This window comes from Microcebus murinus, chromosome 1, assembly GCF_040939455.1.
Source record: "Microcebus murinus isolate Inina chromosome 1, M.murinus_Inina_mat1.0, whole genome shotgun sequence".
In the NCBI taxonomy this organism is placed as follows: domain Eukaryota; kingdom Metazoa; phylum Chordata; class Mammalia; order Primates; family Cheirogaleidae; genus Microcebus; species Microcebus murinus.
The window spans coordinates 90,512,180-90,534,023 of record NC_134104.1 but is presented as its reverse complement, the minus strand read 5'-3'; the positions used below and the strand labels follow the sequence as shown (position 1 = coordinate 90,534,023).

At 36.3% G+C, this 21,844-nt stretch overlaps 1 protein-coding gene across 1 annotated transcript in view; it reads right to left on the bottom strand.

The window, feature by feature from the left end:
- Positions 1–10,173: 10,173 nt before the first annotated feature.
- Positions 10,174–21,844, bottom strand: part of SLC2A2 (solute carrier family 2 member 2) — a 29,246-nt gene continuing 17,575 nt past the window's right edge. The window contains exons 6-11 of the mRNA XM_012736392.3: positions 20,881–21,043; positions 20,202–20,389; positions 17,860–17,964; positions 14,285–14,386; positions 13,402–13,605; positions 10,174–13,312 (exon numbers count right to left, since the gene is read on the bottom strand). Coding sequence (XP_012591846.1) covers positions 13,112–13,312; positions 13,402–13,605; positions 14,285–14,386; positions 17,860–17,964; positions 20,202–20,389; positions 20,881–21,043 — 963 coding nt within the window. The 3' untranslated portion in view covers positions 10,174–13,111. The remainder of the gene's footprint in view (positions 13,313–13,401; positions 13,606–14,284; positions 14,387–17,859; positions 17,965–20,201; positions 20,390–20,880; positions 21,044–21,844) is intronic.

Sequence of the window (21,844 nt, the reverse complement as noted above, 5' to 3'; positions counted from 1 at the left end):
ATATGATATATGCTGCAGTGAGTGCTTTGTAGAGGTAATGCAGAGGAGGAGAGAGGGGATAGAGGAAGGTGCCTGGCTCAGGAGGGCTCCAGGGAGGGGGAGTTGGAGCCTGCTCTCTGAATCTTGAAGGGTGCATAGGAGAGATCCAAGGAACTGACAAATGTGTGTTCCAGGAAAGGAAACTACAAAGGAAAAATCCCAGAGGGACTGTGTATATCTTTCTATATTATGGTTTTCTCATCTGTAATAATATTTACTTTATAGGAGTATTATATGGAATAAATGAAAAAATATTTATGTTTATAATGGACATAGTAATGCCTACCAAATTATTATTATAACATTATTGTAATATTATTATCATTACAACTGCTAAAGTAAATCAATGCAAAGATAAGCAAAATAAATTTATTACAACCAGATAGACCCCACAGGCCCACAATTCTTGCCTGATAAATGTATTACATATTTGTAGAAGGAATGTCCAGTCTGAAAGTATCTTAGAACCTAATGCTACCAGGTCCTTAAATTACAACAACTCCCCTCCTTTGCTGACATTCCATGTTCATCAAGAACCATGTTGATTTGATTTTCCCTGGGGCCAAGTCAGGTCAAAATGAGTCTCTAGTAGCTCCACAACTTTCTTTCCTCATTGTAAAATAATTTGCCCCTCTGGTAATTAAGACCAATCTCTTATCAGTTTTGTAATAATACTTACATAGCATGAACTATGTGCTAAACAATGATCTTAACACTATTCAAACATTAACTCACTTAATTCTCATACCAATCCTAGAAGGTAGCTGCTATTAGTATCATCATCATTTTTATTTTTTTTTTAAATTTTTCTATTCTTTTAAAAAATTTTTTTACTCTTTTTTTCTACTAATGAAACTTGCTTCAAATTATCATCATTTTTAAAATGCAGAAACGGAGACACAGGGAGGTTAAGTAACCTGCAGCTCATCAAAGTTAGAGCCCAGAGTCAAACTGAGGTAGGTTGACACCAGAGTTCTCGTTCTTAACCCCCATATATGCAGCATCCCTGAAGCCAGGCAACTCTGGGACCTACAGGACTGACTTCTGAGTTCTCAGGCCAGGGACAGACCCTGATTCATGGTAAATGTAGTAAAATAAATTTGCCATTTTCCCAGGCTTGTCTAGGTCCCTTTAGGAGATGATCGTCTGAAGCACCTGGATATCAGCCTTGCATACAGAGTTTGGTTCTCCCAGTTCTGCTTCAATAGACTAAATAAAGTGGTGGGTTATCTTTTGCTTTGAAGAAATCCAACAAAGTAGCCTTCACTGAGATTTCAGATTGTCCAGTATTTGATCCAAAGTTTTCCCTAATCTAAACTGAAAGGGCCCTCAAGTCTGAAAAAAATCTGAGGCCTACAGCAGAACAGTTCTTCTGCTATATACTAAATGGGTTTGGAAGTGATTCTTCCATTCCCATGGAGTTTCTTATGGTCTGAGTTTATCTCTGATTAAAACAGAGGTGGCCAGTAGCCTACCATTAGAGTCTCCTTGGCAGAGCTATACACAGAAGCCTAATTCCAGGAGAGTACACATTGCTCATTCATGAGTAGCTTTGACACCAAATACTGTGTGACACCCTGGCCTTGTTGAACTAGGCTGAACTGTAAGTGAACCAGGACTCTTTTTGTCTTTCTAGCCTAAGGCCAAATCTGAGAACAGGTCTTCATTGCTCCTTTCTCATTGTCCACACTCCATACTTGGCCATTGAGATCTTTACCACACTGGTGACAAAAAGAAGCAAGGAAAGGTGAGTTGCTAAACCCTACAGCAGTGTTGGCTTTTGTCCCCACCTCCAGTCTTCTCCAGGGTGAGGGGTCTCTCCCAAGGCAGAGCTCAGACCTATCCACATCAGCATCCTGGAAGAGAACAAACCTAACAGAGCTAAGAACCAAGAGAGAGAGAGAATCCCAAGGATCCCTTCATGCTGAGGCAAGGGGTTTGATCCTCTTCTGACATGCTGAAGGCTGCAATTCCCAACAACACAGCCTTGGAGTGTCCTCTACCAGTCTTCCTTGAGGGGTGGATGAGATGTGTGAGTGGAGGTGGGCGAGAGTAGAGTGAGAGATGGTGTTTAAGCTCCCCTAAAAGTTGGCTTGTGCCACAATCAACTTGTAAAGAGCAAATCAAGTCATGGCTTCATCTTATCTGCTCTTGAAATTCCCAGATGAGACAGGATACAGGGTATCCTCACAGGGGCTGAGGAGGAGGAACTTGAGAGTCAGACCACCTCACTTTGAATCCGCTTTACAGTTCACTAGCTGAGTGGCCTTGTACAATTTGTTTGGCCTCACTGTGCCTCAGTTTCCTCATTTGAAAATGGTGATCATGATAATAGTAGAGTTTAGAAGGGTAAAGATGTTGAGCAGGAGTATGTGTGTGACTGTGGCGCAGGTTACACAACTGGACTATCTACTGCATGATTCAATGCCAAACTTATTAGAAATTTTCTCTGCATCTAACTTCTAACTTGATAAAAAATGAAATCTTATAACAATTATATAACTAATAGAACAATGATTCTTATTTCACTGTTTATATAGCTTATTTTTAATTTTTTTTCACTTTTGATATTGCTATATTAATAGATACATTCTTCTCCCTTTGGGAAGTGGAAGTGGGGGATGTGTACCTCGTTCATTCCTCTTGTACTACTTCCCCTGGAATGTGGGGTGGGCACGGGAGGATGACAGAGATGGGAAGGTGAATTTGAGGATGGGCACTTTAAAAAATATTTCTATTAATACATACGTTTTCATTTGACAGTAATAATGTTGCAAGGGAAGAAGGTAGGTCCTTGGCCATGTTGTCATGCTATTACTTGCTGCTGGTACTTGGCTTTCACCAAACGTCTGTTCTCAGGAACCATCACCTGTCTCTTATTCCAGCAAAGTGGTGATGTAACAGTTGATTGTGTGAGACATCCAGGATTGTTTTCCCTACGTACAAAATAGGCTCTTTAACGCCAATTAAGAATAATGGGACAAAGCAGATTCTAAAAACAGGGAAATAAAAGTTATATAAAAAGAACAATCAGTGAAAAGAATGTGAGATAGTGCAAGCCAATAAAGAAATCTATACTGGGTGGATGAATCATTATCCTGATTTCCCCTGGGTTTTGCTTGCTAATGCCCTCCTGCTGAGATGATGTGCTTGGGCAAGGCAGAACTGGAGGTGAGTAAATAAGAAGGGGGTTATTCACTTTATCATCACAGTACCCCACATGTCAGTTCAAGAAAATACTAATGAAGAAAGTGATGTAAGTTTTTGGAATTAGGACCCAAATTAATTTTAGAATTAAAAGAATCCGAGTAGAAACAGCACCAGTTACTTATTTGATGAAATAGAAGAGGCCTGATGAAGATCATCTTGAGGAAAACAACCTCAGGGCTCCTGCTGACAGGACACTTTTCCCAAGTACTATTAATTATACTGCGTTATTAGCTAACTGCAGGCAGCAGACGTCCTTTGCATGTTAACTAAAGTGCAACAGCCATTTAGGTAGTGGGGCCTACTCAGTCTTTAAAACTGTCTTACTCATTAGTGAATTAGTTAAACTATAACGTTAGGAGATAAAAACAATCACCAGTGTCACTTGGGAACAAGTCTAAACTAGAACTAAGTGGCAGAGGCTCTGATTACAGACATTCCTGACTGTAGATTGAGGGGTGACAATCAGCACAGCTCCAGACCCAGCTAGCCTCACCCTGACCTCTCCAGGATGATTACACAGTATCATAAAGTCATTGTTACTGGTTTAATTTTCCCTTAGACCTGTGACAGGATATGAAGCAGGGAAGATGGTACCACGGGCTGTACATGCAGTTCTCAATCATTCAGAAATTTATGGTGCAGTTAGCAGATTTTTGAAACTCATGTTCCTTCCAGTGCTTTCTTTTTGTGGGCCATTTCACTGATTATTAATGGCTCCACCTGGGGAGGTCTGGAAATGATGCTGAAACTCAATCAAGCCTCCCTGGCAGTTCTGCAAAGAGGTTTTAAGTGTCAGCTCAGAGACTGTAAGAGAAGCTCAAATTGTGCGTTAGAATCATCTCTGGATTTTGATGATTAGCATATTCCTCTTTTTGCCGCAAATCACCCAGACTTAACAGAATAAACAAGGCTTAATTGGTTTGGTTTTGATTTGTTGGTTGTGCTTGGATGATTGACCATAGGCAGAAAATATGGGGGAAAAAACCTCTCTGCAAGTGACCTTACAAGAGAAATTTGTTACCTTTTGTTTTATCCAAATTTTTATTTTTTATTTTAATTTTAGTTTATTTTATTTGAGACAGAGTCTCACTCTGTCACCCGGGCCAGAGTGCCATAGAATCAGCCTAGCTCACAGCAACCTCAAACTCCTGGGCTGAAGCAATCCTGCTGCCTCAGCCTCCTGAGTAGCTGGGACTACAGGCATGCGCCACCATGCCCGGCTAATTTTTTCTATTTTTAGTAGAGGCAGGGTCTTGCTCTTGCTCAGGCTGTTCTATAACTCCTGACCTCAAATCATACCCCTGCCTCAGCCTCCCAAAGTGCTAGGATGACAGGCATGAGCCACTGTGCCCAGCCTATCCAAATTTTTTAAGACATTTAAATTTGTTTTAAAAATTTACACTTTTTGGTAATAGTTCTCTGTGTTTAAACAAATACATGATCTAGTAAACCAAAGAAAAAGAACTTCCCCACATTTCCTCTTGCTGCCCCTTTATATGTTGTTGATCCTTGCGTGCACTACTCTCTTATCCAGTCCTATGCTTTTGCCCTTTCTTGATGTCATGGCAATGGAATCATATTATGTAGCTAGCTTTTAGAATCTGGCTCCCTTCACTTAGCCTAATATAGTCATGATTCTTCCATGTTGTTACATGTATCAGTTATTCATTCTTTTTCATTGTTGGGTAGTATTCTATAGTTTGTTTATCAGTTCAACAGTTGAATGACATATGGGTAGTTCTAGTTTTTAATAGTTTTGAAAAAGCCACTATAAACATTTATATACCAGCTTTTATGTGAACATGTTTTATTTTCTCTTGGGTTAATAGCTAGGTGTGAGATTGCTGGGTCATATGGTAAGTGCATATTTAACTTAATATGACACTGCCGAACTGTTTTTCAAAATGGCTCTACCATTGTGCGTCACACCAGCAATAAATAAGAGTTCCAGCCGGGCGAGGTGGCTCACGCCTGTAATCCTAGCTCTCTGGGAGGCCGAGGCGGGCGGATTGCTCGAGGTCAGGAGTTCGAAACCAGCCTGGAGTTCGAAACCAGCCTGAGCAAGAGTGAGACCCCGTCTCCACTATAAATAGAGAGAAATTAATTGGCCAGCTAATATATATACAAAAAATTAGCTGGGCGTGGTGGCGAATGCCTGTAGTCCCAGCTACTTGGGAGGCTGAGGCAGGAGAATTGCTTGAGCCAGGAGTTTGAGGTTGCTGTGAGCTAGGCTGACGCCACGGCACTCACTCTAGCCTGGGCAACAAAGCGAGACTCTGTCTCAAAAAAAAAAAAAAAAAAAAAGAATTCCAAGTTCCAGTTACTCTGTATCCTTAATAGTACTGGGTATTGTCAGGTGTCCTTCTGTTATTGATTTCTAGTTTAATTTTTTTTATGGTTAGAGGATGTGCTTTCATATCCTGTATGAATATGGCGGTATGATTTCAATTCTTTTACATTTTTTAAGGTACATTCTATGGCCCAGAAAATGGTCTGTCTTGGTGAATGCTTCATGTGCACTTGAAAAGAATGTGTATTCTGCTGCTGAAGGGTTGAGTGTTTTAAAAACATCAGTTAGCTTAATTTGTTTGTTGTTCAGATCTTATACGTCTTTACTGATTTTTTTTTTTTAGCGTATTATGGGAGTACAAGTGTTAAGGTTACATATATTTCCCATGCCTCCCTCCCCCCTTGAGTCAGAGCTTCAAGCGTGTCCATCCCCCAAACGTTGCACATCTTACTCGTTGTGTTTGTATATACCCATCCCCTCCTCCCCCCCACCTGCCCGACACCCGATAAATGTTATTCCTATATGTCCACTTAGGTGTTGATCAGTTAATACCAATTTGATGGTGAGTACATGTGGTGCTTTCTTTCCATTCTTGTGATACTTCACTTAGTAAATGGGTTCCAGCTCTATCCAGGAATATACAAGAGGTGCTATTTTTTGGTAGACTTGTTTTATCAATTACCAAGAGAAGGGTGTTGAAGTCCTCAACTACAGTGTGGATTTGTCTATTTTTTCTTCTTTCATTTCTGTTAATTTTTCTTTATGCATTTTGAAACTCTGTTGTTAGGTACATACGTATTTAGGATTGTTATACCTTCTTGGCTGAATGACCCTTTTATTATGTAATATCTCTCTTTATCTGCCATAGTATTTGTTGTTCTGAAGTCCACTTTATCTTGTATTACTATTACTATAACCACTGCAATTTTTTTTTATTGTTAGTGTTTATATAATATATTTGTTCATCCTTTTACTTTTAATCCATTTAAATCTTTATATTTACAGTGGATATTTTATAGACAGATTAGAGTTGAGTCTTATTTTAATGACCAACCTCAATCTCTATCTTTTAATTTGTTGTTTAGGCTATTTATTTTGTTATCATTATTGCTATAGCTGGATTTATGCCTACCAATTTATTCAATTTTTTTTATTAGTCCATAATATTTTATTATTATGGAATAAATAATAATTCCATTTTATTTTATTTACTGGCTTTTTGCCTATATCTCTTTGTATTATTTTTCTTGTAGTGGCTCTAGGGATTACAATATATATACTTAGCCATTTGCAGTCTACTTGAAGTTAATATATTACTCCTTCAAGTAAAATGTAGAAGCTTAAAAATCACATAAGTTACTTTACACCTCTGGCCTTGTCCTATAGTGGTCATATGTGTTATATTCACATACACTGAAAACCTTACCACAAAATTTTATAATTTTTGCTCTTAACAAATATAAATGTTTTAAAGATCTTAAGATAAAAATAGTTTTTAAAAGTATTTACCCAGATACTACAATTTGTTTTGCATTTCCTTCATCCTGAAATTCCCAATTTCCGTTTAGTCTCATTTCCCTTCACCCTCTAAAGCAGGTCAGCTGGCAACAAAATTTTCTTGTTTTTTCTTCATCTGAAAATGTCTTATCTTCCTCTTTATTACTGAAGTATATTTTTGCTAGATATATTAATTTACACTTCCATCAGTGAATGAGGGTCTTGTTTTCTTAGTACTCTTAGGAGTAGTACAGGTTGAGTATCCCTTATCAGAAATGTTTGGGACCAAAAGTGTTTCAGATTTCAGATTTTGGAATATTTGCATTATACCTATTGGTTGAGAATGCCTAATCCAAAAATCTGAAATTTGAAATGCTGCAATGAACTTTTCCTTTGAGTGCCATGTCAGTGTTCATAAAGTTTTAGATTTTGCAGCATTTCAGATTTTAGATTTTGTAGCATTTGTGGATTAGGAATACTCAACCTTCCCATTTTTAATAACTTTGCCAATTTGACAGGAAAATAATGACATCTCATTCTTTAAGCATTAAGAATATTTGCCCTTTGTTATATCTGATGAATTTTGTTTCACTTTGTTATTTCTTTATTTTTAAATTTTAATTTAATTTTTTTTTTTTTTTTTTTTTTTTTTTGAGACAGAGTCTTGCTCTGTAGCCCAGGCTAGAATACGGTGGTGTCATCATAGCTCACTGCAACCTTAAACTCCTGAGCTGCAGTAATCCGCCTGCCTCAGTCTCCTGTGTAGCTGGGACTACAGGCGTGCACTACCACACCTGGCTTATTTTTCTGTGTGTGTGTGTGTGTGTGTGTGTGTTTTCTTTAGAGATAGAGTCTCACTATATTGCTCACACTGGTCTTGAACTCCTGGACTCAAACAGTACTCCTGCCTTGGCCTCTCAAAGTGCAAGGATTATAGGCATAAGCCACTGTACCTGGCCCTATTTTTTATTGTTTACGAAACATGTACAAGTGTTTGATTCTTAGGTAGGAAAAGCTGTCAGGTTTTTGCTCTTGCAGGTTTTCTTATTTTTTGCTTTTATTTAGAAATATCTTTTGCACTCCAAGGTCAGATAAATATTTATCCACATTTTCTTTTGACTCTTTTTTTTAAAAAAAGAAATTTAGCACTTTTCTCCATTTGCAACAGATTGCTTTTGATTAATGTGAAGTAGGCATCTAACTTTATTTATCTAACTAGTAAATATATGTCCAGTAACATTAAGTTATATATATTTCCTCTTGTTTGAAATACCTACTTTACCAAATACTAATTACTTTTGGTATTTTATAGAGACATTATATTGCCCAGGCTGAACTAGAACTCCTGGGCTCAAGTGATCCTTCCACCTCAGCCTCCCAGGTGGCTGGGACTACAAGCTACAGGCATGTGCCACCACACCTGCCTAAACGCTAATAACTTTTATATAATTGAGTCTATTTCTGAGTTTTAATTCTATTGTATTAAGTACTATGTATGATTAGTACTAGATTTAGTACACCATACCCAACTAAGTACTATTACTTTTATATAATTGTATCTATTTCTGAGTTTTTAATTCTGTTGTGTGAGGGTATTTATATTGTACCATGCCAAAATTTTATAATAAAACTTTTTTAGTGCTGTCAGATTTAGCAAATGAAATAACAGGACACTCAGTTAAATTTGAATTTCAGATAAATAATGAATTTATTTTAGTATAAATATGTCCTAAATATTGCATGAAATTTATTTTTCTTTTGTAAGTTTTATTTTTAATTGACAAATAAAAGTTGTATATATTTATGGAGTACAATGATATGTTTTGATACGTATATACATTGTAGAATGATTAAATCCAGCGAATTAACATATCTATCACCTCAAATATTTATCATTTCTTTGTCATGAGTACATTTGAAATCCACTTTTTTATTAATAGTTATTTTGAAATATACAATACATTATTATTAACTATAGTCATTATGATGTGCAATAGATTGCCAGAACCTATTTCTCCTTTCTAACTAAAACTTTGTACAAAATTATTTTTGATAATTAATTTTTATAAGCTTTTTGGCTATACTTTGGATGTGGTTCATGCAATTAAATGATATTGGTCCTTCCATTCCTATTTACTTATTTATAAAAACAATTTTCAAAATTTATGTCTGTAACAAAAAGTATTAGTAGAATTTATGCTGAACACTGCTTTAACTTAGGCATAAGGAATAGCCATACATTAATAGATAAATTAATTGAAAAATAAATAATCCCATACTTCTCACTGAGATAAACTTCTAAAATAACTACTTTAAAAATTTGATTAATTTTATCAAGATTTGTAATACAGATTTCTCATCAATTGTGTACCAATAATAATCATAAATAATAACTCAATCCAGAAAAAAGTGGTTAAACATTTTGACCTTCGTAGATGTGGACACAGGAAATTTTAGAAATTAAAATTATAGGTATTTTTGTTGCAGAAATTTATAATAGAATGTTCATAAAATATTTTAAAGCATATACATTTATTACTATGGGATGATATTCTTTAGAGCAGTTGGAACAAAAATATAAGAATATATATATATGAGACCATATATATATATATACATACAAGCTTATAAATATAAGAAGAGCTTATATATGATGAAAAAATTTAGGTGGCAATTTAAAAATTTGAAAACCACTGATTTATAGTTCTTCCTATTCTCTCCTTTACTATTTATAGTACTATAAGTATTTGTTTTCAAATCTTATATCTTTTATGAGAATTCAGGTGACTGAGAGTAGCAACCATATTTTCTAATCTTGTTTGTTTCATAGAATTTTAACAAAGTATCTTGTTCATAATAGGAGCTCAGCTAAATATTTGCTGAATTAAATTGTTTTTAATTTCATCAAAGGGAGTCATTCATTCCTCCTCTACTAACGCTAAGTAAGATTGTTACTTAGACTTTTATACTACTGATAATAAAAACAATTGCCAGATAAAAATAAAATTTGGGCTTAAAAAACTTTATTTTATTCCTAAAATGAGAATACTATGAGAAGGAAATGAGACTATACAGTAAACCAATATCTATTTTTAAAATGTGGTTTTATTTTATGTAAAATAAAGCAACACCAAGCATTCAGAAATATATTTATTGACATTGTAATGTATATGTACTCTTAACTAAAACTAGTTTCTTTTCATATAATAATTCTTTTTAATACACACCAAATTAGAAAGCAATAAAAATGCCAGCAGACGAAACAGACCATAAACATTTTCTCCCCTGGCCACTAATATAGAATTGTAATGAAAAGTTATATATATATATATAATACATTATATATATTTTTATGCTTTACTCAGCACCTCTGTTTAGGACCCTGTAAGTACAAGATATTGCCTGGACTGCTGTATTTGCTACTTATGTAACAATTAAGCTAGCAATAAGAAGTAGCTTATGCACGTGAGCTGGTTTACCTGTATATAACACTTTGCAATTATTGAGGATTATCAGCAAGATCTGGTCTTGTCTTGTGATTATAATCCCATTAAATTACATTTAAATATGATATACAATATTTTATTTTATATTCAGTATTATTCTAAGAAATATTACATATAGATGCCTTAAAAAATAACATAACTTAGGCAAAAGGACATTTTAAAAACATAATAAAAACTCTTATATCCTTACTTAGAAATATCAAGTTTGGATTTAGGAATTAGATAGCCTAATATTGCCCCTGATTTTTATTATTCTCTTGTTGTCATAAGATTATTTCTTTGAAGTAAGAAAATATTATCTTTTGAACTATTTTTCAGGCCATAAAAAAGGAAAATAATATCTTGAACTTAATAAACTCCTTTTATTCAAAAGAAAAATTTGAACCTATTTTACATATGATAATCCTTTATCCTAATAGTATCACTGTGAATACTAATTCTAGGTAACATTTAGCACTTTACACTTAATCCTCACAACTGTCTGAGGTAGGTAACATTCCTGTGCCCATTTTACAAAAGGGGAATCTGAATCCAGGTTTGTGGAAGGCAAAAGACATAGGTGGGGAAACTAACACCCTGGTCTTTCTGAACTCCTCATTAGACTGTGAGCTCCTTGAAATGAGGGGTGAGGGGAGAGGACACTACCTTACTGCATCTTAGCGTGCATTACTGTGCTGATTGTGTAGAGGAAAGTAGGGAGGAAGAAGTTAAATAAGATCCTTTCCTGGGTGTCATGACAGTGGGCAATGTCTAGATGTAGCAGGTAAACAGCTGGCCAAGAAGTCTAGTCTTTGTACATCCAACAAGCTAAGAGAAAAGTCACGTTTATCAGGATGTTAGAATATGAAAACACTTCCACAAAAATGGTAGAGTTCTTGGAAAATTAAGTGTTCAAACTCACATCTAATTTCCCCGGTACTATATCTAATTAATTAGTATCGATTTTATTATTTATTATGATGTATACCACTGAAGACCTAGGAGTTTTTATTATATTAAGCTAGTTCTTTGGTCCTGTATAAAGCTTTATCAGCTTATTTCCCCTTAATGTTTCTTTTCAATGCACATGTATTTCTGCAAGGAAAAAATCATGGAAGGGAAACAATGTAAAGTGGGTGAATTTCTCTGAGGCAGAAAACTTTAGAATTTGAATTTCTGGTGTTTGTGGGCCAGTCAAAATAGCTAATAAGAACTTAAAAGAAGTCTTTAGTGTTCTTTATTTAAACCTTTACTGCTTTATTCTGTTATTAAATGGGGACAATTTCAATACTTTACCTTTAACTTTCAATTTATTTTGAGACATAATAATTCAAAAAATATTTTTAACAAAATAGAGCAATCCTTTACTTCAAATTTCCCTAAGTTAGGCTGATTTGACTTATTAGAGTTTTGAGGCAATATACAAAATGCCTGACTCATGATTGTTTGACTGTATTTTATAACACAGCTCAGAAAACTGGCTGTGTTGATTAAGAAGCAAAACAAAAGGTAACCCAAAGGATTTAACCAGCAAGGAATTAACATGGTTTTATAATAGATAGTAATACTAACTGATAACCCAGGATGTATGACTAAGTGAAACCTTTTTAGTGTTTAATCTTGCAAAAAACATTTGGTCGTCAAACAAAGGAACTAAAGTTTTTTTTCCTGAGTACTGATTTTGGTAAACCTACCATAAATAAAAGTTTTTCTCTGTAAACATATTTTAATATACTCAATAAATTATTCCACATGAAAATACAGACAAAATAAAAATTTAAACAAAATACAAATTCTAGTACTCAAGAAAAATAGCTGAGAAATGGAACAATTGTAAATTTTACCATAGATCTTACTTCTGCTAGCTGTACCTCCTTTAGTATAAGATCTGTGGATAAGAAAATTCCAATTTAATCATATTCAAATGCATAAATATTTGTTGTATTTTCAGGTTTCTAGTAATGGGCCAATGAAGCAATAATACAACACATTGAAACTTCTTCAATTTCAGGAGAAACTTGTTATAAAGAATAGAGCTGGGAATAGTAAAATGTACTTGCTTTTTTTTTTTTTTTTTTGAGACAGAGTCTCTGTCACCCAGGCTGGAGTGCAGTGGCATCATTACAGCTCACTGCAACCTCAAACCTCTGGGCTCAAGCAAATCTCCTACCTCAGCCTCCCAAGTAGCTGGGACTACAGGCACAAGTCACCATGCCCAGCTAATTTTTCTATTTTTGGTAGAGACCGGGTCTCACTCTTGCTCAGGCTAGTTTTGAATACTGGCCTCAAGGGATCCTCCCACCTCAGCCTCCCAGAGTGCTAAGATTATAGGTGTGAGCCACCACACCCAGCCACTGGCCCTTTAGTGGAACAAAACGATCTAGCTTTTTTGGTTTACTTAATTATAGAGTCTTACCATCAAAAATAGATTCTTTAACTTTAAAAAAAATACTTTCTTTGGTAATATTTGATGACATTTCTGATCTGAGCCCATAAAAGCTCTTTAAAAAATAAAACAATAGTTGAAGATGTGTATGCAAAAACACACAGTTCCCTTACTGTTTCTGTTCATGACAAAAGTAGTTTATCTTTACACAGTCTCTGTAGCGCCAAGGAATTTCATTTCCACAGCAGCTTTTGACTTTTTGGCTGAGCCACTCTTTTTGTGGAATTCTGCAGCTATTTCCTCAAAAGACTTTCCTTTGGTTTCTGGAACTTTAAAAAATGTAAACAGGGTGAAGGCCAGGAGCACTCCAGCAAACAGGAAAAACACATAAGGCCCACAGAAGTCCTGCAGAGAGAACAGACACAGAGTTCCAATTAGCAGGTGTTTGACCCTATCTTCTGTTCAGTAAATTTGTATAATATTAGGCTGCTTACCGCAATGTACTGGAAACACAGAGCTATAATGAAATTGCAGGTCCAGTTGCTGAACGCAGCCATTGCTAAAGCAGCAGGGCGTGGTCCTTGACTGAAAAACTCAGCCACCATGAACCAGGGGATTGGACCTGGCCCAATTTCAAAGAAACTGACAAAAAGGAAGATGGCTACCATGCTCACATAACTCATCCAAGCGAACTTATCCTGAGGAAAATACAAAACAAAAGCAGAAGTGGGCCTGAGGTCATTGGCTGCTTCTTCCTTTAGCTAAGGAGCCCTCTCACTGAGTTCGGAGGTGGGCATAGCTCTCTTTCTAATGTGCTTAGTTCCATCAAGTACAAATTATTCTAGTCTTAAATCATGCTTAAATCCTTTGAGCCATGTTATAGGATATCTGCCAGATTAGGACTTTATATGACCCTTAGTTACTCTTTTCCTGTGAAAGGGGAGAGGCAAGGCAAGGATCCAGTGACCTTGCTCTTACTCATACCGAGGTCGCTAGATAAGACTCGTGAGTCCCTGCAAAGTAGTGGGTGAGGATCCCGGGCAGGAGAGGTTCAGGTATTTAGCCAAGGTCACACAGGCAGCCAATAGGCAGAGCCAGCATTAGAACCCAGTTGGGGCTGACTCCAGAGCCAGTGCTCTAACCGTGTGCTACATTGCCGCCCTGGATCACAAGCACAGTTGACATGCTGATCTTAGTTGTTAAACCCAAGAAACTAGTTCCTCTTTCCTTTATATTTCTCCTTTGTATTATATGCTGTTCCTCCCTTTATTGTATCAGTCAATCTCAAATGTTTTTTGATATAAAATCACTTTAACCTGGAGCACAGAAGTGCTATCATATAGGAACCAAAAATCTCAGTGCAGGCACCAAACTTACCTGGAGCACAAGTCCCACCGACATGAAGATGGCACAGAAAAACATGCCACTCATTCCGATTAGGAAGAGTGAGCGTCGCCCTGCCTTCTCCACAAGGAACACCTAGGAGAGTTTTAAAGAATATTATCTCAGTTTTAGGAGTCACAAAATATTGACTTTTAAATCATTTTTACTATCAAAGAGGTTACAACAGGTAGGAGGCAATTTTATTATTCCATTTTACAAGTGTGAGACTGAGGTGCGGAGTGACTCTAGCCCCAGGTGGGCTGCTTAATTTAGTCATGTTGATTTAAATAGGCCATTCTAGAGATAGAACCAGAGTGCTACCACCGCTCCAGGATTGTCACTTTGGGTACAATATTCAGAGAGACTGTATATCTTGGATTTCTCCCAATAGAGTTCCTATACATTTAAAATGTGAAGGTTTTGCATTAAAAGAAGACACATATATCTTTTCTGATAATTATCCTCAGTTATAATTACAGAGGTTTGTGCACTACTGACACCTGAAACAATACAACTGTTCAGGTATCAACTATTCTCATCTAACTGTCCCACTGCTTAATCAATTCCCATTATGACCATTCACCTGGCAGCACGTGGAATTTGATCATTGATCAAATGATCAAATTTGATCATTTGATCAAAATGGTCAGGTCTGCATTTTTCTGATATGTTTAAATGTACCTGGTGCTGGGAGTGAGTGAACTATTCATTCAAAAAGATAAGACTTTAAAGCAAAGGGTTAAAATGCTTTCTTATCCTAATTGAGGAGGTGTGTCATTGATTTCTTTAGTTCAGTGGACCTTTGTATTAGCTGTGAAGGTTTACAACTAGCCCAAACCAGAGTTTGTTGAATAGACTCCTGCCTAATGCTTGGATGCTGCCAAGGCTAGTGAGTCACTCCCCCCACCCCCCCCCAAAAAAAACCTACTGGTCATAATTTCTCACCTTGGTGAGTAAATTGGCTAGACTTATCAATCTATCAGTAAATCAACAGCAATCCAGTATCTGTAGTATAGTGAGCTCTGGCTCTGACTATATCTGAGAAACATTTCTTTTCACCTCAGTGAAAGCCTCTTTCATCTGAGAGGCATATTCATATTACAGTTTCACATCACTTCAGATAGGATGATAAGCAAAGAGCACACATTTAATTATTAAGAAGGAAGTAGGAAAAAATAAACCTTTCTCAAGTTCATGAAATTTCTCCCTATATTTTGACTTTTTAATTATGACTTTCAAAACTTGCCTGATGACAGTCTATCAAGCTACCAAGAATACAGAAGCATTTCTTCAAGATTAAAGGCTCTTACTCTGTTTCTTCTGTTTCTGAAAATTTGTTATTAATTGGATAATACACTTTAAAACTGCATGTCTTGAAAATTGGGTCAGACTCTCTCTCTCTCTCCCCGAGGCTGGATGTGCACTCAGGATGAGTATGACAAGCGTGACACATGGTCAGTGGCTGGAGATGTCAGCCCAGCCATAACTCTCACCTCTGTCCCAGTGTGAGTCACTCACATCCTGGGTGCCTGGTTGGAGTTTGGTAGTCACTGCTTCTCTCCCACATCCCTCACATTTCTTCCTGTTTTGTTTTTTCTCAGGATTACGGGCTCTCTTCTTACCAGCCCATTAGCATAGAAGAGAACTTGGAGTATGGAATATAATTCAGTGTGGAGTTGGGAAAGTCTCTCTCTTTTACCAAACACTCATTCAGAAAAAAACAGATTGACATTCCTTCCAAGTTGGTGAAACATTAATATATTCAGTTCATATTCCTATTTGCATATTTTTATTTGAAAGGACACACAGAATTTGGTGACATTAGTTAATTTGGGGGAGAGAAACTGGGTGACTGAGGAATTATTCTTTTTGTACTTTTGAACTTTAAAACAAATTTTCAAAAATAAATATAATTAAAAATTCTAAATGTTATCTGTACTTCTGGAGGCGTAATGACTAGAACTGATTTTTAAATTATGTCACTCATCTTTTCCAAAGCTTTCACAGAATGAAAGGATGAACTCTGAAAAAAGATACATTGAAAATAATTAAGACATTGTCTTAAATAAAATATCTCCTCGCACACCAGCGGTGTTGGGGGCAGGGTACAAAAAAGGAATTCTGCAGAAACTTTCTCTTTAGATTTTTCTCAGAATTGAGGCTATTCAATTTTGACAACTTGATGCTTTACATAGCAAACCCTATTATGCACAAAATGTTTTAATAATAATCTCTATCTTATAAAAATATATTGAAGTAGGATTTGTAAAAAGTATTTCAGGAGACAGGATTGCATTTCAGAAACAGGTCTTGATTGATTTTGAGTGGCCTTTTGGTTTGAACAGGCCTTATCTGCAAAGGCATGTCTACAGAACCACTGGTGTTCTGTTGTTATCTGTTCTTCCTGCTCTTTCCAAGGTCCAGCACTGTTTAATTTGCTCCGGACAAACCTGCCTTTTGATCTAGGCAGCCAGGCTGTAATTTATTGATCATCCTAAGGTAATAAGTAAGAGTCCATGTGTAGAAAACAAAAAACAAGTATCTAAAATATGTTGAGTGTAGTATTGAGACGAAAATTGTAAAACACAAGCCTTTTGAACATCCTGTAGCTAAAGATAAAAATAATCTCAATTACCCTTATTTTAGAGTGAATTACATTTAATTGGGAAGTTTTTGTTGTTTAATTTCTTAAGTTATTATATTAAATATTATTGTTGACATATTGAATCATTCCTTATATAAGGCATTTTTTTTTAATTTTTTTTTTATTTTGGCATATTATGGGGGTACAGATTTTAAGGTTTCAATAAATGCCCATTTCCCCCCCTCCCCCCAAAAGTCTGAGTCTCCATCATGACCATCCCCCAGATGGTGCACATCTCACTCATTATGTATGTATGTATTTGGTTTTAAGAAGAGTATATGCCCTTTTCCTTTTGTTGGGAAAAACCAGTAGCATTTCTAGTTCTATACCACATCTACCCCATCCTCTCATAGTATCATGCGTACTCTCATGCATCACCAGAAGCCATATCATTGGGAACTATTGGGAAGCTCTGCCCAATGGCCTAATATCATAGGCATTTGCTGAGTCTGTTTACCTTTGCTTAGGGGCTTAAATGTCTGTTAGAGAGGACTTTTTTTTTGTTAAGGTGTTTTACCCAAGATAACAGGATTAAAAAAAAATTTCAACCATGGGAAGAGAGGAACCTAAGTATACTGTCAAATATTGTAGAAATAACAAGCTGTTAGCTAATCCCAATGGGTTTAAGTACAGAGATTTGTACAAGGAGGAAGTCCTCTGTGCCCCCAAGTAGGTCATTAATTCACAAATGAGTGACTAAATGGCATTTCAGCAATGGAGAAAACCAGTGATCCCCCTTCTCCGTTATGCCTAATCTCAAGGCAGTGGTTGGCTTATTCAGATAGGACTCTTCCCATGATCCACTTCATTCTGCACAGCTAGAGCAGGTGGACAATAAGTCATTGATCACTTTTAGATTACAAATTTTGTCCCCCATTTCTGGACCAAGGAACAAGCAGTGTATTTGTCTATGATATTTACTTACAGAGACAGCAGTGAAAACCATGTTGACAACACCAACTCCAATGGTTGCGTAAACAGGTTGACTGATTCCAGCGTTCTGAAAAATGCTGGTTGAGTAGTAAAAGATCTGCAAAGTAAAAACGATTTGGTCTTAATCAAGAAGCCTGGCACTGATGTCTTTAAAACAGGAAATATTTTAGGTTGTCCATTTTTAGTTTTTTCTATGGAGCTACGTATGGTCTCTAGAACCTCCCAAAGATCTTCTCCACTCTCTCCTTCCAGGGAAGGAAAACCCACCGTCTTCCTTTAGTGTTTAAAATTTCTGATTACTCTATATTTAGCTGAAAACTCTGCTACTGATTTTTTTTATTTAAAAATTTTCAACTTTTTGTTAAAATATTATATACACATATACATATAATAAGTGTAAAGCTCAATTAATTTTCACAAACCGAACAAGCCTGTTTAGCCAGCATCCAGATCAAAAAATACATCATTTCCAGCACTCCAGAAATGCCCTCTATGTCCCTTTGCCCTTTGTTCCAAGGAAACCACTCTTCTAACTTCTGACATCACAGGTGAATTTTGCCTACTCTTGTACTTGATGTAAATGGAAACACATACTATGTATCATTTTGTGTCTAGCTTCTTTTGTTCAACATTACCTTTGTAAGACGCATCCTCATTGTGTGTATTTGTAGATGGTTCATTATCATTACTGTATCATATTTTGTTGTATTAATATACCACAATTTAGTTACCTGTCTACTATTGATGGGTATTTGTGGCAGGTGGCTGCTTTGGATAGTGTTGCTATGAGCATTCTAGTACAGTCCTTTTAGTGAAGTATGTATGCATTTATATCCAGCAATAGAATTGCTAAGCAGTAGTATATGCATATGCTTAGCTTTGATACATAATTGCCAGTTTTCCAAAGAAGTTATGACTATTTTATAGTCTCACCAGCATGTACAAGAGTTCTGAGTGCTATTGTATTTGATCCAAAAATTTCCATTGGTCTCAAGACGTAAAGTGGGAGAAATATGGCTCACAACATCACAGATAGCCTTTTAAAATGTAGCTATGTTTATATAATTATAACAGTCTTTTTAGGTCATGTTGTCATCTGTACTCCTCTGTCATTCCTTCCCCACCTGATGTGTCCTCTTGCTGGCACCTCTTCCTGCAGACAGGACTAAGGTAGTAGGACTGTGCAGACTATGTTCTGTGAGTAGTGGCTTACGGCACACTACACACTATCCTACCATTTTTAGGCTGCCCAACAGCCTCACATTCAACATTTCTTGGATGCCTCTTTAAGTTAGGCACTGGGATAGAAGGGGAAGCAGAGAGGTTTAGAGAGATTAAGTATTGTGCCATTGGATATATAGGCACAGCTCAGACAGGGGATATGAATTTGATCTCTGAGCCCCAAAGATATGCAGAGTATTAGTAAAAATGAATGTCAACAAACACCCAGAGGACAAAGACCACCGCAGAGCTTGTGGAGTGAGGTTCAGGTCTCATTTTGCTTTAACTGATGGGAAGTACTTTCTTTGCCTCCTCTAAGTGTCTGTCCATCCATCAATCAATCCCAAAGTATCCCTTGTGAAGTTGGGATAGAGGAAGCCCAATTTACATTTTTAACAGCAATGAAAGGGGATAAGTGATTTTTTAAAATGTAGTTTCTTAAACAAATGCTTAATTTTTTCTTCTGGTAGCTAACTGCCAGTAGAACCATTTTAGTCTTCATGATGCAGGGGTTTCAACTAAAACTAAAACTGGCTAAAGACTAGCCAGTTTAAGACTCAGTATGTTTTTTCCATCATGTCTTATCTATTATCCTTACTCACCAATATCATGCCATTTCGCTTTATTGTTTATTTTGTGTGGTTTCTCCCTAAATGGAGTGAAGGTTTCTTGGATGGCAGAAAACTTTTCTTTGTACTTGGCTATCTGATGTACTTCATTTAAACAGATCGAGAGAACCCTGGGGTCCTTTTTGTCTAGGCTATTCGATGCTTAACTCTAGAAGCCTCTTGCAATTTAGTTTGTTTGGGGAGGATATATTTATTTATTCTCCTTTTTCTTCCTTGTATTAATTATGCCTTTTACCTTCATCTTTATGGACATATAGTACCATTGATTGCTGACATTTTTAAAAATTGCAAACTAATATTAGAAAGATGTTGAAGCAAAACACACAAAAAAGAAAATTACTGCTCACTCAATATATGTCGGTTGTAGTAAGACATATGATGACAACACTTTAAAATGTCTATTAGCTATTTAAACTTATACCTCTTGCCCTCCCTGTCCTAATTCATTTCACTCCTAAGAGTTAGAGAGTGTTCTTAAACTTACCCCATTGATTCCAGAAAATTGCTGAGCCATGTGCAGCATCAATGCCACTATAATAGGCTGTCGGTAGCTGGAATTGGTGAAGAGCTGAATTATGGAGACTTTCTGCTCAGTTGACGTTTCTTCCCTTTCTTTCCTCATCTCATTAATGTCTTTGGTGACATCATCATATCCTCTGAGTCTTTTCAAGCCTGTGCCACAAAACGATCAGGTTGAAACAACTCAGGTCAAAACAAAAATAAATTTATTTTTTTATGTTAATGAAAGAGCAACATTTCTGCATCCTCCTTTCCATTACTTAATAGCAGATGTGGAAATTCTTTTTTTGTTAAATTGAATTCTGCTTTTTGATTTTTTGAAAAAAGCAGAACATTTGGCTTCATCTCATGACAAAGAAAACTATGATCTTCATTATCATAAAGGTATAATGCTGGGAAGATCCTTTAGAAACTCCTGGTTTAGTCTAATGGCCTGCATGTGGGTTTCTGGTTTGGGCTTGAGTGAGCTTATGGTGGAAAATGGCATGTGCCAGTCTTGTTAAAATGATTTTACACATTTTTCTTACATGACTTCATTTGGAAGGCACTGCTACTAATTTCATGAGCAACCATTCAGGCACGCTGTTTTGCATTAGCTGATAATGCCAAAACAATAGGAAGAAAGAAAAACCACACAGACTTACTTTTCTTTGCCTTAACTTCCTCATCCAACTTGATGTAAAGATATCTGGGGCTTTCTGGACAGAAGAAGAGTAGCAGAGACTGGAGGATGGCTCGCACAGCAGACAGGCCAAGAAGGATGTGCCACAGATCATGACTGCCCAGGATAAAGTCAAGGCCAACAATCTGAAAAGACAAGGAAGAAGCTACCAACTGCCTGACATTGTGGGTCTACCTTCTACAATGATTTTATGAAAAAGTACATCAGCTATTTAATAGTAATCCCTGACAACTTTGGTTCAAGTAAGCACAAGATGAAAACTATGACTATTGTGTCACACCTTAACTAAATTAGGATTATTTGTTTTACAAAGAATTCACCTAGGTTTGTTTTCATTAATTCCTATAGGACAGTTAGGATGGGAATCAGCCAAAAAAATTTTTTTTAATTGGATAAACACATGGCTGTAGTCTCCAGGCAACCAGATGGAATACTATATTAAAATCATGCATAACTTTGGACCTTTGCTTGAAAACACCTTCTTAGATTACCCAGAATTTAAATAGAATGGGGTTTTATAGATAGAACAGTTACTCTGATGAGAACTATTTAGTAGCTTTGTGATCCCTATGGCAGTGGTTTACACACTACCCTCTGGATTGTCCTAGACATGGGGTCCAAGGCCTTCCTCTGAGACCACTGAGTGGAAGGAAAGGATAGAGCCAGCTGAACAGAGCTCCTACGGTAATCATTTACATATTAAATTCCCAGAGAAGATGCTCAAAACAAAGGAAACCCAAGCAGTCAAAAACTTGAAGTTTCCTATTTCTTGAAATCTAAATGGAATAATTTAATTCTATAATACTATGGATTTGTTGATTTGACTTGCCAGGTCACCTTCAGTGCTGATCCCACCAATAATTCTAAGGGGAAAAGTGAGGAGTGGTAATAATTTGCCTTTGAGCTAAACAGTATGTTTCTATACT